General features: G+C 37.1%; 1 protein-coding gene across 15 annotated transcripts in view; it reads left to right on the top strand.

Moving 5' to 3' along the window:
* ZEB1 (zinc finger E-box binding homeobox 1) overlaps positions 1-12,857 on the top strand; it is a 298,551-nt gene extending 285,694 nt beyond the window's left edge. For 12 of the 15 annotated variants that reach the window (XM_079768582.1, XM_079768586.1, XM_079768584.1 and 9 more), the window contains 3 exons: positions 4,605-6,415; positions 8,673-8,853; positions 8,994-12,856. In XM_079768582.1, coding sequence (XP_079624708.1) covers positions 4,605-6,415; positions 8,673-8,853; positions 8,994-9,616 — 2,615 coding nt within the window. In that variant the 3' untranslated portion in view covers positions 9,617-12,856. Of the gene's footprint in view, positions 1-4,604; positions 6,416-8,672; positions 8,854-8,993 lie in introns of all 15 variants that reach the window. The other 3 variants (XM_079768589.1, XM_079768588.1, XM_079768583.1) reach the window with 1 other exon arrangement.
* Positions 12,858-13,884: the final 1,027 nt, after the last annotated feature.

Below are 13,884 nucleotides of genomic sequence, written 5' to 3'. Positions count from 1 at the left end.
CTGCACAGCGTGGAGGAGGCCGGTCCTGGTGTCTCCGCCACCTCGCGTGGAGGAGGCAGGTCCTGGCAGAGGAGGCGGGTCATGGCAGGGGAGGGCAGTTGTGGGCAATCAGGCTGGCAGCGGAGCAGTTAGTCATCAATCAGGCTGGCAGAGGAGTGGTTAGGGGCCAATCAGGCTGGCAGGCAGAAGCAGTTAGGGGCAATCAGGCAGGCAGGCAGGTGAGTGGTTAGGAGCCAGCAGTCCCGGATTTTGAGAGGGATGTTCAACCCCTGTGGGATCAGGCCTAAACCAGCCATTGGACATCCCCTGAGGGGTCCCAGATTGGAGATGGTGCAGACCGGGCTGAGGGACACCCTCCTCCCTCCCACCCCCGTGCACGAATTTTGTGCACCAGGCCACTAGTCTTATCTATCCTACATAATAAAAAGGTAATATGTAAATTACCATCACTCCGCTACGCCCACGATTGGGCCAGCAGGAGGCTCAGGGGTCAGGACTCGGGGTGGCCGGGGTGGTGATTGGGCCAGCAGGACGCTGAGCTCGCATCGCCAGCGGCAGCATGAGCTCAGCGTCTGTGCCATGGCTGTGCTGCAGCACAAAAAGGGCCTGTGGGGCAGCGAGCCGGGCGTTTGGAGGCCCCGGCTGACGAGGCGGCGCGGCTCCCCGGGGAGGAGTCTGGCGGCAGTTGGGCCGCAGGAGCGCACGGCGGTGTTCGCAGAGGACGCGGGTTTCCACGTAGCCCGGGCCAGCCGAGGGAGGGCTCATGAGGGAGCCGGAAGGCAGAGGAGGCAGTGGTGGCCCCAGCCTTCCTGGGCGGGAGGTGAAGGCAAGACCATTGCCTGGGCTCCGGCTGCCGGAGGAGCACGCCCCTGCCCCGCCTCGCCCTAGGGGCCCAGGGATTTCGGAGCTGCTGGCCACACCGGGTCCCAACCAGAGGACAGACAGCTACACGTGCATGATTTAATTATGCACTGGGCCTCTAGTATATATATAAAAAGCTAAGTGACCATCTGTCTGACCGACCGGCCGGTACATATGATGCACACTGGCAATTTAAAAATAAACGTTGACTTGTGCATGTGCGATACATATAAACTCTCTTTGGTGCCAATCACACATGTGTGTTTTGATCTGTCATTCTCAACCGTGAATTTGATTGTTCTTGGTGACATTCAATGTGAACCACATTGCGATTTATTTATCAACCGTCCCACTGACCAACCGGCCAGTACATATGATGGCGCACTGGCAATTTAAAAATAAATATTGACTGACGCATGCATGCTACATATAAAGTTCTCGCTGGTGCCAATCGCATGGGTGTTTTAATTTTATAATACTACTAGTAGCCTGGTGCACGGATTCATTGAAAGGAAATTAATTAGAAGAAAGATTCATGTGGTAATTACATTACTGTAAAAAATTACATGTCAAAATAGTATATATGATGTAGTATTATAAAGTTAAAATACAAAATATTTTAATATTACTATTCGCCCTTTCTCTATAATAGAAGTGTCAGAGATGAAAGAAAAGCAGTAAAATGTATATGAAAATAATATATAAATTGATTAATTAATAAACAATTACAACATGATATAAAAACAACAGACATGATATAAAAAGGACAAAAACAACATTAATGAAAACAATGATTGATAAATTGATTAATAAATAAACAACAACATGATATAACAACAACAAAGACATGATATAAAAACAACAAAAACATGATATAAAAACAACATTGTTCAAAACAATGACTGATAAGTTGATTAAACTTATTCTAATATCTTCCTGTCCAACACATTAAGAGTATAAACACTTTCAGAGTGCTTGACTAATTTCCCTTGTGATGAAGTATTTACAACTTTAACTTTTTTAAAATTTTATTTTATTGTTTAAAGTATTACAAATAGTAGTACATATGTCTCCGTTTTTCCCCATTGACCTCCCCCCAGCCTCCCCTACCCCCTGGCATATGCACTCACTCACACACACACACACACACACACACACACACACACACACACCAGTTTCTTGTGTCCATTCGTTATGCTTATATGCATGCATACAAGTCCTTTGGTTGATATCTTACCTGCCCCCCCTCCCGCACCCCCCCTCCCACAACACTCCTCTGCAAAGAAGCATTGAACAGACTGTCAAACTACAGTGGGAAGGCAGGGGAGGGTACAACTTTAATGTCACACACTTTTCGAACTCGAGAGAAAGCAACATGTAACTGACCATGTCTTAAAACGGGTTTAGGTAGGAATATTCCGACTCTATCTAGAGTTTGTCCTTGTGATTTATTAATTGTCATCACAAATGCTGGCATCATGGGAAACTGTCTTCAAATTAATTTAAATGGGAGGCCAGTGTCAGATGGGACAAATCAGTTCTTGGAATCAGAACAACCTCTCCTTCTGCAGATCCTGTTAATACTTCAGCTTTGATTATGTTAGGTCGCAATCTTTTGATAATAAATCTAGTACCATTACAAAGACCCCATTTACTATTAAGATTTCTTAGTAGCATGATGATTGCACCCACTTTCAATTTTAATTTATGACACAGAATTCCCAAAGGAGTAATATTATTAAGAAATTCGATGGGAAAATTTCCCTTGTACAAGTCAACATTTATTTTTAAATTGCCAGTGCATGTCATATGTACCAGCTGGCCGGTCGGTCAGATGGACATATGGTTGGTCACTTACTCTTTTATATATATAGATATTATATATACTATTTTGACATGTAACTTTTTGCAGTAACGTAATTACCGCACAAACCTTTCTTCTTTTTTTTAAATATATTTTATTGATTTTTTACAGAGAGGAAGGGAGAGGGATAGAGAGCTAGAAACATCGATGAGAGAGAATCATCGACCAGCTGCCTCCTGCACACCCCCTACCAGGGATGTGCCCGCAGCCAATGTACATGCCCTTGACCGGAATCGAACCTGGGACCTTTCAGTCCGCAGACTGACGCTCTATCCATTGAGCCAAACCGGTTTTGGCCAAACCTTTCTTCTAGTTAATTTTCTTTCAATGTGCACAAATCCATACACCAGGCCACTAGGATAATTATAATAAGCCAGTGAGGGTATATCTACATTTATTTACACACCAAAACACTGAGGCTTGGAAAGGTTAAGAAAATAGTATGTGGCAGACCTAGGATCTGAACCCAAATCCATGGACCTCAGCAAGACCAAACTGGACCATCTTCAGAGTTGCCTAGCAGCAGTAACCTCCTCTTAATAAAGGAGTTTCAGCAGAGAATATCCAATGTCAGTTATGATATAAAATGAAGTCTCCATTGAGAAGAAGGCTGTACTAGGGGACTTCTGGGCTGCCTTTCAATTCTGATATCAGATTCTTCAAGTAATCAAATTTTTGAGCAAACATAACTCACTTTTTTTAAACTTGACAAATTAAAATCACATAACTAGGAGAGGTTATTTTGACTTTCTCACTGCTTTTATTTTAATTCTTTTAAAAAGGGGGCAGAGAAAGAGCTTTACTTTGATATTGAGTGGATAAATCAGCACCACTACATTTCATAATTCAATAGTTAGTTATTCATTAATCTTTAAAAAAAAAAAGGTTTAGTATGCATCTGTGTGACCTGCACTGTAATAGGTGCAAGGTATAAATGGCACACAAAACCCAGAGGTTTCAGTCTTATTTCTGAAACTGGTAGTCTGTAGCCTTTAACTTACAAATTAATGAAATATAACTATAAATTAATATGTGAAAAATTAGGGTTGTATGAAATAGTCCACTTAGCTCAGTGCTTCTCAAATTTTCTACTAAAGTATCCCTAACAGCTAAGAAGAATAAATGCCTTGTACCCATGGAAAGTCTAGGGAAACAACTTAAAAGGAGGCCTCTACAAGTTGTATTTGTGCAACATAGTATAATCTGTGTGTTAATATAAAAATATTTTAAGTTACCATAACCACTGTCACTAAAATTGAAATCCAAGTTGCTTTGCATACCCACCAGAACATTGCCTTTTATCTCCAGGAGTACATACATCCCAGTTTAATAAGTTACAGCTTATAGAAGTACCTTATATTTATAGTTTTATTTCCATTGAGAAAGATCTTTTCAATGAAATCTTATAGATATAGGAAAGAGATATTTACATGATTCATACAGTCATAGATATTCATACTTGTTAAGTTTTATGGGATATTTCATTTACTTTTCTTTCCTCTAATACTAGTTTATCCTACAGGTGGTTAAGTAGATTGAAATATAGAAAATTACATTGGTGAGACAGAATACGAAAAAAAATACTTGGAAGAGTAGGTTGTAATGTATTTTGGGTATTTGAGAATGCTTTGAAGTTTTAAAGGTTAGCAGAAATATTACACACATATGCAGAGAAGATTCTCTTATTGATTAGCACATGTAGGTCAGACTAAAGTTTTACTAGTGTTTATAACGTTTATGTGTGTTTTGAACTTAAAATGATTTTAAATAAAATTGTACCACAAGCATACATGGAAACCCTTTTAAATGGTTATGTTTGTTTTAGGGAAAATGTGGAAACATAAAAATTTCTAAATATGTATTTTTTGTTATTGTTTAGGAGAGAAGCCATATGAATGCCCAAACTGCAAGAAACGTTTTTCTCATTCTGGTTCCTATAGCTCACACATAAGCAGTAAGAAATGTATCAGCTTGATGCCTGTGAATGGGCGACCAAGAACAGGACTCAAGGCATCTCAGTGTTCTTCACCATCTCTTTCAGCATCACCAGGCAGTCCTACACGACCACAAATACGGCAAAAGATAGAGAATAAACCCCTTCAAGAACAACTTTCTGTAAACCAAATTAAAACTGAACCTGTGGATTATGAATTTAAACCCATAGTGGTTGCTTCAGGAATCAATTGTTCAACCCCTTTACAAAATGGGGTTTTTAGTGGTGGTGGCCCATTACAGGCAACCAGTTCTCCTCAGGGTGTGGTGCAAGCTGTTGTTCTGCCAACAGTTGGTTTGGTGTCTCCCATAAGTATCAATTTAAGTGATATTCAGAATGTACTTAAAGTGGCAGTAGATGGTAATGTAATTAGGCAAGTTTTGGAGAATAATCAAGCCAATCTTGCATCCAAAGAACAAGAAACAATCAGTGCTTCATCCATACAGCAAGGTGGCCATTCTGTTATTTCAGCCATCAGTCTTCCTTTGGTTGATCAAGATGGGACAACCAAAATTATCATTAACTACAGTCTTGAGCAGCCTAGCCAACTTCAAGTTGTTCCTCAAAATTTAAAAAAAGAAAATCCAGTCCCAACTAACAGTTGTAAAAGTGAAAAGTTACCAGAAGATCTTACTGTTAAATCTGAGAAGGACAAAAGCTTTGAAGGAGGGGTGAACGATAGCACTTGCCTTCTGTGTGACGATTGTCCAGGAGATATTAATGCACTTCCAGAATTAAAGCACTATAACCTAAAGCAGCCTGCGCAGCCTCCTCCACTCCCTGCACCGGAAGCTGAGAAGCCTGAATCGTCTGCTTCATCAGGTTCTGGAGATGGCAATTTGTCTCCCAGTCAGCCACCGTTAAAGAACCTCTTGTCTCTTCTAAAAGCGTATTATGCTTTGAATGCACAACCAAGTGCAGAAGAGCTCTCAAAAATTGCTGATTCAGTAAACCTACCACTGGATGTAGTGAAAAAGTGGTTTGAAAAGATGCAAGCTGGACAGATTTCGGTGCAGTCTCCTGAACCATCTTCTCCTGAACCAGGCAAAGTAAATGTCTCTGCAAAGAACAATGATCATCCTCAGTCTACAAATGCAAATGACTCTAAGGACAGCACAATAAATCTACAAAGTCCTCTGAAGATAACTAACTCTCCAGTTTTACCAGTGGGATCAACCATCAATGGTTCCAGAAGTATTACATCCTCCCCATCACCTCTAAACCTTTCTTCATCCAGAAATACACAGGGTTACTTGTACACAGCAGAAGGTGCACAAGAAGAGCCACAAGTAGAACCTCTTGATCTTTCACTACCAAAGCAACAGGGAGAATTATTGGAAAGGTCAACTATCACTAGTGTTTACCACAACAGTGTTTATTCTGTCCAGGAAGAACCCTTGAACTTGTCTTGTGCAAAAAAGGAGCCACAAAAGGACAGTTGTGTTACAGACTCAGTACCAGTTGTAAACGTAATCCCACCAAGTGCCAACCCCATAAATATTGCTATACCTACAGTTACTGCCCAGTTACCCACAATCGTGGCCATTGCTGACCAGAACAGTGTTCCATGCTTAAGAGCACTAGCTGCCAATAAGCAGACTATTCTGATTCCCCAGGTGGCCTACACATACTCTACTACAGTCAGCTCTGCAGTCCAGGAACCACCCTTGAAAGTGATCCAGCCAAATGGAAATCAGGTAAAAAAAAAAAAAAAAAAAAGCTCCCATCCCAAACTGTTTAGTAAAATGCTAGTTTGACTTATTTATTTTTAATATTACAAATTTATTTTAACAAGCAGCAGTCAAATTTTTGGAAAATGTAACATTTTTCTAACATTTAAGTGGAAAATGTTAAGCTTAGAAATATTGTACATTTTGCCCTGACCGATTTGGCTCAGTGGATAGGGCATCAGGCTGTGGACTGAAGGGTCCCGGGTTCAATTCCGGTCGAGGGCATGTATCTTGGTTGCGGGCTCAATCCCCAGTGGGGGGCGTGCAGGAGGCAGCTGATCGATGTTTCTCTCACATCGATGTTTTTGGCTCTCTATCCCTCTCCCTTCCTCTCTGTAAAATGTCAATAAAAATATATTTTTAAAAAAGAAATATTGTACATTTTGGAAATAAACAAGAAGAAACTGGAAAATGAATTTTTTATAGAGCCATGCAGGTTGCTACAAACTGTCACTTTTAAAAGTAAATAGATGAGTTTTTGCTTTAACTTTAGTAGCATCATGTCTTTAGTTGTTTCCTAATTCAAGGTATAGTTATCAACTAAAGTTTAAAGTGTTAGTCTACTGTGAAAAATGGTTGATAAGTCTCAGCTAAAGTCTTGACTGTTTGAAGCCAGAGACAGAGAAGAAAAATTGGAATACTCACTAATTGGATTTCTCTTTTTATAATGATTTCTGCCTTGATTATGATCATTAATAAATTAAAATATGTTCCCATTCACAGACATTCCACAACAAGCAAACTTAGCTGTCACTTTTTATGTGTTAAGAACTCTGTTTTAAAAGGCTTTAATTAAACAGAATTAAGTAAATTAAGAACTCAGCTAGTAAATTTACTGGTCATTTTATGAGCTGTGATAAAACAATGTTCAGTTATATAATAATTAATATATATGAGGAAATATGATTGTGAATCATTATATGCATTTTTCTTTTTAACTTTCTCCCAAAATTCATGATAGTTCTGGGTAGAAATATTATGTGTGATTGTAGTATATTTCATTGTCCAGGCTTTTGTTTTCACTAACATGTCTCTCCATTTTTTCCCATCACTTTTTTATTGAATAAAATGATTTCATCCTTTATTCAAACATGTTCAAATGTGTTTAATATTCTCTCCCCCCCTCTTAAATATTGCTACCAGTTGGGTTTTCTCTAATTTGTGATGACTCAAAAAACTTTTCATATGACCAGTAAATTCATCTAAATTTTTAGTGTATAGAACATAATGCACACCTTTTAATAATAGATGGGGAACCACTAACTTTTCACTTAATTATGACTAGGTCAAGTAGCAGTGAAAGTGAAGCCAACTTACTTAGCACTCACTGGCAGCTCAGAAATGACCCAGACAGATGACTGCTCCTCTCCTACCTTACAAAGCTGTAAGAAAAGTTATGGAAAACCTTTAAACTTTTAGAAAATTTGTGGGTTTAGAGGTAACAGAATGGAAGACATTAGAAAAGACACAAAAGGATCTTAGGGGACCAGTTCTACTACAAGATCCCTGTAGGATTATCCTACCTACTCAAGGACCTCCTACACAAAATTATCTCCCTGAGACTGCCTGAAATGTTTTTATTACACAGAAATTCTAAAGATTCATTTTGACTAACAAGTATTCTTGTTTAAAAATATCCCTGCATTGATTTTCCTCTTGGTCCTTAGAAAATGATAGCGTAAAATTCTCTTTTCAAGGAGCCCATAGAAGTTAGTTCACAGGACTCTGAAGCTATAAAAGGTACAGTTTGAAGACCACCTTTAAAAATATAATCTTAATTTTTGCTTAGTGAAACCCAGAATGAAAAGATGAAAGTAAAGGATGCAGTTAGATATTAGTGATTATTTAACAAACTCAAAGTTAAAATTTTCTGCAAATTTCTCATGAAGTAATGATTCACAGGGAACTAAGTAAATTTTGTTACCATACATTTTATTTTTTTTCTTTTTGGTGCCTTTCCTTTCAGTGCCAGTTGACCTAACCATATGTTTTTGTTACAGTTGTGACAATATTGCCCCCAACTTCACTTTCATCTACATCAGCCCCCACCTCTCATCTAACCCCACTGATGGAGCCCATTTGCAGTGATAAGCAGTGTGCTTGCTTTGATCAAGTTGTTGAAAGTATAAATCAAAGTAGTTCTTTAACCTATACTTTTATTTATGTCTCTTGTATCTTTTAAATTTAAATTAAATTTTCTTATTCTTTTTTTTTTTTTCTTTAGGATGAAAGGCAAGACACTAGCTCAGAAGGAGTATCAAATGTAGAGGATCAGAATGACTCCGATTCTACACCACCCAAAAAGAAAATGCGGAAAACAGAAAATGGAATGTATGCTTGTGATTTGTGTGATAAGATATTCCAGAAGAGTAGCTCATTATTGAGACATAAATATGAACACACAGGTATGTTGATGAACCTGACAGTTTTTTTTAAAATGAGTCTATAAACCTTTTCACAATCTGAAGTGCCTTGAAATGCTTTGTTAGGATTTTATTTGCTTAAAATCACCATTCTATTTCATAGCTGTCTTATTTTTTTGCAGGTAAAAGACCCCATGAGTGTGGAATCTGTAAAAAGGCATTTAAACACAAACATCATTTGATTGAACACATGCGATTACATTCTGGAGAAAAGCCCTATCAATGTGACAAATGTGGAAAGCGTTTCTCACACTCTGGGTCTTATTCTCAACACATGAATCATCGCTACTCCTACTGCAAGAGAGAAGCAGAGGAACGTGATAGCACTGAGCAGGAAGAAGCAGGACCTGAGGTCCTAACAAGTGAGCATGTTGATGCAAGGGCATCTCCCTCACAGGTCGACTCAGATGAGAGAGAGAGTTTGACTAGGGAAGAGGATGAAGACAGTGAAAAAGAGGAAGAGGAGGAAGAGGATAAAGAGATGGAAGAACTGCAGGAAGAAAAAGAATGTGAAAAACCACAAGTAGATGAAGAGGAGGAGGAGGAGGTAGAGGAGGAGGAGGAGGAGGAGGAGGAGGAAGTAGAGATGGAAGAGGAGGAAGAAGAGGCAGAGAATGAGGGAGAAGAAGCAAAAACTGAAGGTGCCATGAAGGATGATGGAGCTGTAAATCAAGTGAGCAGCTTAGAACAAAAAGTAAGTGAGGATAGTGAGCAAGTGTCTGAAGAAAAAACAAATGAAGCCTAATAGTTTTTCTAGAAGGAAAATAAATTCTAATTGGTAATGAAGTTTGTTCTATATTATACATGCTTTTCATGGAAACACAGTAACCTGAATACTGTGATTTCTGTTCACTACTGTGTAAAGTAAAAATTTAAAAAAATACAAAATACAAAAAAAAAGAAAAAAAACACAAAAAAATCCAGGTGTGCCTGAACCTCAGACCTAGTAATTTTTTGTGCATTTTTCAAAGTTAGGGACAAGTTTGAAACGTGAAGCAGATTAGAAAACTTTAATGACTCAGAAAGCAAAGATGTAACAGGTTAAAGAAAACTGATTAAACATCTAGCACTGTTTCATTTTATCAGTATTAATTATCACTCTTATGTTGGTTTATTCTTAAACTGTACAATTGGGAGAAATTTTATAATTTTTTATTGGTAAACATATGCTGAATCCACTTCAGTATTTTATTATGTTTTTTTTTTTATGTGAGAACTTCTGCACTACAAAATCCCCTTCATAAAGAAGTATAATGCAGTTCCAAATTGTGCTAACTACCTTTTATAAATTCAATCTCAAAGGTAGTATTTTCTAATATTTAGATGTCAGAGTAGAGTGTATTCTCATTTAAAGTGTATTGTTAGCCTTAAGAAAGCAGCCAGTAGAAGGACAGAAGTTTCTTACTCGTGTGGTTTAAAATAGAATTCAAAAGATTGTCATTGGGTTCTGATTGCAGGGACTAACAATGTTAATACCGGTAAGGACAGCAGAGTCTTCACAATCAGTGTTTGTAATTGTGTTTGAGTATGTGGTAACAAATATGAAGGATATGATATGAAGCTTTGTATCTCCTTTGGCCTTAAGCAAGACCTGTGTGCTGTAAGTGCCATTTATCAGTATTTTTAAAGGCTCTAACCCGCCTTCATTCAATGTGTGGCCTACAATAACTAGCATTTGTTGATTTGTTTGTTTTATCAAAATTCCAAAATAAAACTTAACCACTGACTGTCAGAGAAACTGAAACACTGGGACATTTCATCTTTTAATTCCTCAGTATCCATTTTGTGTTAATTAACTTTCAGAATTTCTCTACAGAAATGAAAGGGAAATTTTCTAATCTGCTTAATCCATGTACTTGCATTTCTGACATGGACTTGCCATTGTTATTTGTCTCATAACTGTTTCCAAATGTTAGTTATTATGGACCCAGTTTATTAACAACATTAGCTGATTTTTACCTATCAGTATTATTTTATTTCTTTTAGTTTATAGATCTGTGCAACATTTTTGTACTGTATGTCTTCAAATTTGGCAGTATTAATACCCTTCTTACTGACATATGTACTTTTAGTTTTAGAAAACTTTTATATTTATGTGTCTTATTTTTATATTTCTTTATTTATTACACAGTGTAGTGTATAATACTGTAGTTTGTATTAATACAATAATATATTTTAGTATGAAAATTTGGAAAGTTGATAAGATTTAAAGTAGAGATGCAATTGGTTCTCTTGCATTGAGATTTGATTTAACAGTGTTATGTTAACATTTATACTTGCCTTGGGACTGTAGAAAAGAATTTAAATGAGAATGTATTAGTTTTACAACTACAATCAAGTCATTTTACCTTTACCCAGGTTTTAATATAAAACTCTTAAATTTTGAAATTCACTGTGTGACTAATAGCATGATGCTCTGCAGTTTTATTAAGAGATAGCCTAACCATAAAACTCATTTCCTTAGTAAGCCAAATTAGGATAACCTTATATAAACAGTGTTGGGAACAATGTTTAACATTTTGTGCCAATTTGTTCCTGTATTCATGTATGTAAGTTACAAAATCTGACTCTTCATTTTTAAGTTCCTTGTTACACCATGATCATTTTCTAGTTTTTTACCAGACTCCCCCATCTCACAATAAAATGCATCAACAAGCCTGACCTGCTGTCATCTTTTAATCCTTATCATGATTTTCTTTGGAGAACTCTGTGAAATGGGGTATTACACTGAAATTCTGCACTTGATTTATGTTTGGCTGAGTTTGGGTAACAACCTAAATGTTTTATACATTCATTGCTAAATTATAGATGTTCTTGGGGCTCTTTCTTGGAAGGTCAGAATTGACACCTAAAGGCCTCCTCAGAGGTTGCTCCCTCTTCCTGAAATCCTGAACTCTTTATCCCATGACTTCTCATCCTTCATGTCACTCCAGGGAAGCCTGAGTTTAGGATGCCTTTCCTCTGTACTCCCACAGCTCCTTGTACCTTTTTTATAATAGCTCGTAGGCAGTTATTCATGTTTCTTCCCCATTAGGAATAGAGGCCATGTCTACCATAGTTACTCTCACATCTTCTGTGCCTCGCAGAGTGCTTGGCACCAGTAAGTACAACATGGAATGAAAATATAATTTGCATGTTAACATAGCTCAGCTATGTTTACACTATTCTGCTTCTAATCGAGAATATATATGTTAAATGATTCCAGCAATTTAATAATTTTCTTACGCAGGTCCTATTACACTAGACAAAAGAGACAAATACTAAATTACACTTTTTTTATTGTCAGATTGTTCTGATTTGAGAGTTTATTTCTAGGTGTATTTCTGGTGTTTTACTTCATGTTACATGACACAGGCATTCAGGGCCTGTGGATATATGATATGATTCCCGCCCACAGACGTGATAGACCAGTCCTAGTAGATTTTATTTTAGGACCCAGTTCCCTTTTTATAGCCTCACACTACTAGGTGCTCCTTAAAGTCAGGTTGCTTCATTTCTTCTGTCACTGAGAACAGCTACCTAATAAGCAAACACATTGTACAGGGCTAGGAAATAAGAATAAATAACCCTTCTTGGGAGGCATTCATACTGTAATCACTGTAATAAGCTCAGAGAAGGCTGTGCTTAATACATGTGGATAAATGGCTAATATAGGAATCTAGGCATTATCAGAAAAGTTTTTGAAAAATAAAATGTGTGAACACTTCCCAGTATTCCCTCAAAATGCATAACAACAATGCCATATGTTATTTACTTGTGCCATGCAGAGGTGCTTCGCTGCTATTATCAAAATTAATTTTCACAAAAGCCTTACAGAATTTGAAGACCATGTGCCCATGAACACATACAATTGAAGTGTCAGAATAAGGATTTGAACACAGGCCTATCTGACTCTAAGATTCATGCTCTTAACTAGCCTATATCACATCTCATGTAAGAATAACTTATGCTATCCACATATAAACTCTAATATGGCCTTAAAGAATATGAGTAGAAAATGTCAACAAGACCAATATACATTTCATAACATGGTAAAAAAAAAAAAAAGGGCATGAGGTTTTTTAAATATATGTGCAAACTTAAGATTTGCTTTGGAAACATGAAAATGTAAACTTAGAACACATTTCTTCTTTTAAGATCAATGGGAGTGTATATCAGGACAATCACAATATGGACTTTGTCTCTGAAACTAAAAACAAAAAAAAGTGGCAGCTCTGCTCTATGCATTCCATTCAAAAACCTTTTTTTTCCCCAACAACACATGTTGTTCATAAAGAGAAACATATTATGGACCATTAACCAACTCCCAAATTTAAAAGAATTGCAAACAAAGTGTTTTCTCTGAATACAAAAGAATTATACTAGCAGAAATATATCTGGAACCCTCCCCCAAATTACTGGATATTGGCAGCATATTTCTAAGTAAACCATGGGTAAAAATTAAGATAACAATTATAAAATATGAACTAAATGAGACTGCAACATATCAGAACTTGTGTGCAGCAAAAGCAGTGCATATAAGAAAACTTATAACAAATACTTATATTAGAAACAAATAGAGGACTCAATAATCTAGCTTCCACCTTAATAAACTAGAAAAGGTAATAAAATTAAATCCAACCAAGCACGAAGTAGGCAATAATACAAGACAAATCGATGGCATAGAAAACAGAAAAACAGTATAGTAAAACAATGAAATCAGAACCTGATTCTTTAAAAAGATTAATAAAATTGATAAACCTCTACCCAAATAGATCAAAGAAAAGAGAACACAAATTACCAGCATCAAGAATGAGAGCAGAGACATTTTTACAGATCCTAGAGAGTAAAAGAATCAAAAGAAAACACTGTGAATTATATGCCAATGAATTTGACAACTTCGATGAAAACAACACATTTCTTGAAAAACCCAAAATACCAAAACTCACTAAAGAAATGGATAACCTGAATAGTTAAATATAAAAGAAATTAAATTTCTAGTTGAAAATCCTTCCTCAAAGAAAACCAGGCTCA

Source organism: Cnephaeus nilssonii, assembly GCF_951640355.1.
Source record: "Cnephaeus nilssonii genome assembly, chromosome: 4".
NCBI lineage: Eukaryota > Metazoa > Chordata > Mammalia > Chiroptera > Vespertilionidae > Cnephaeus > Cnephaeus nilssonii.
Note: the sequence above shows the minus strand (reverse complement) of the source record. Positions and strands in the feature narration are given on the sequence as shown.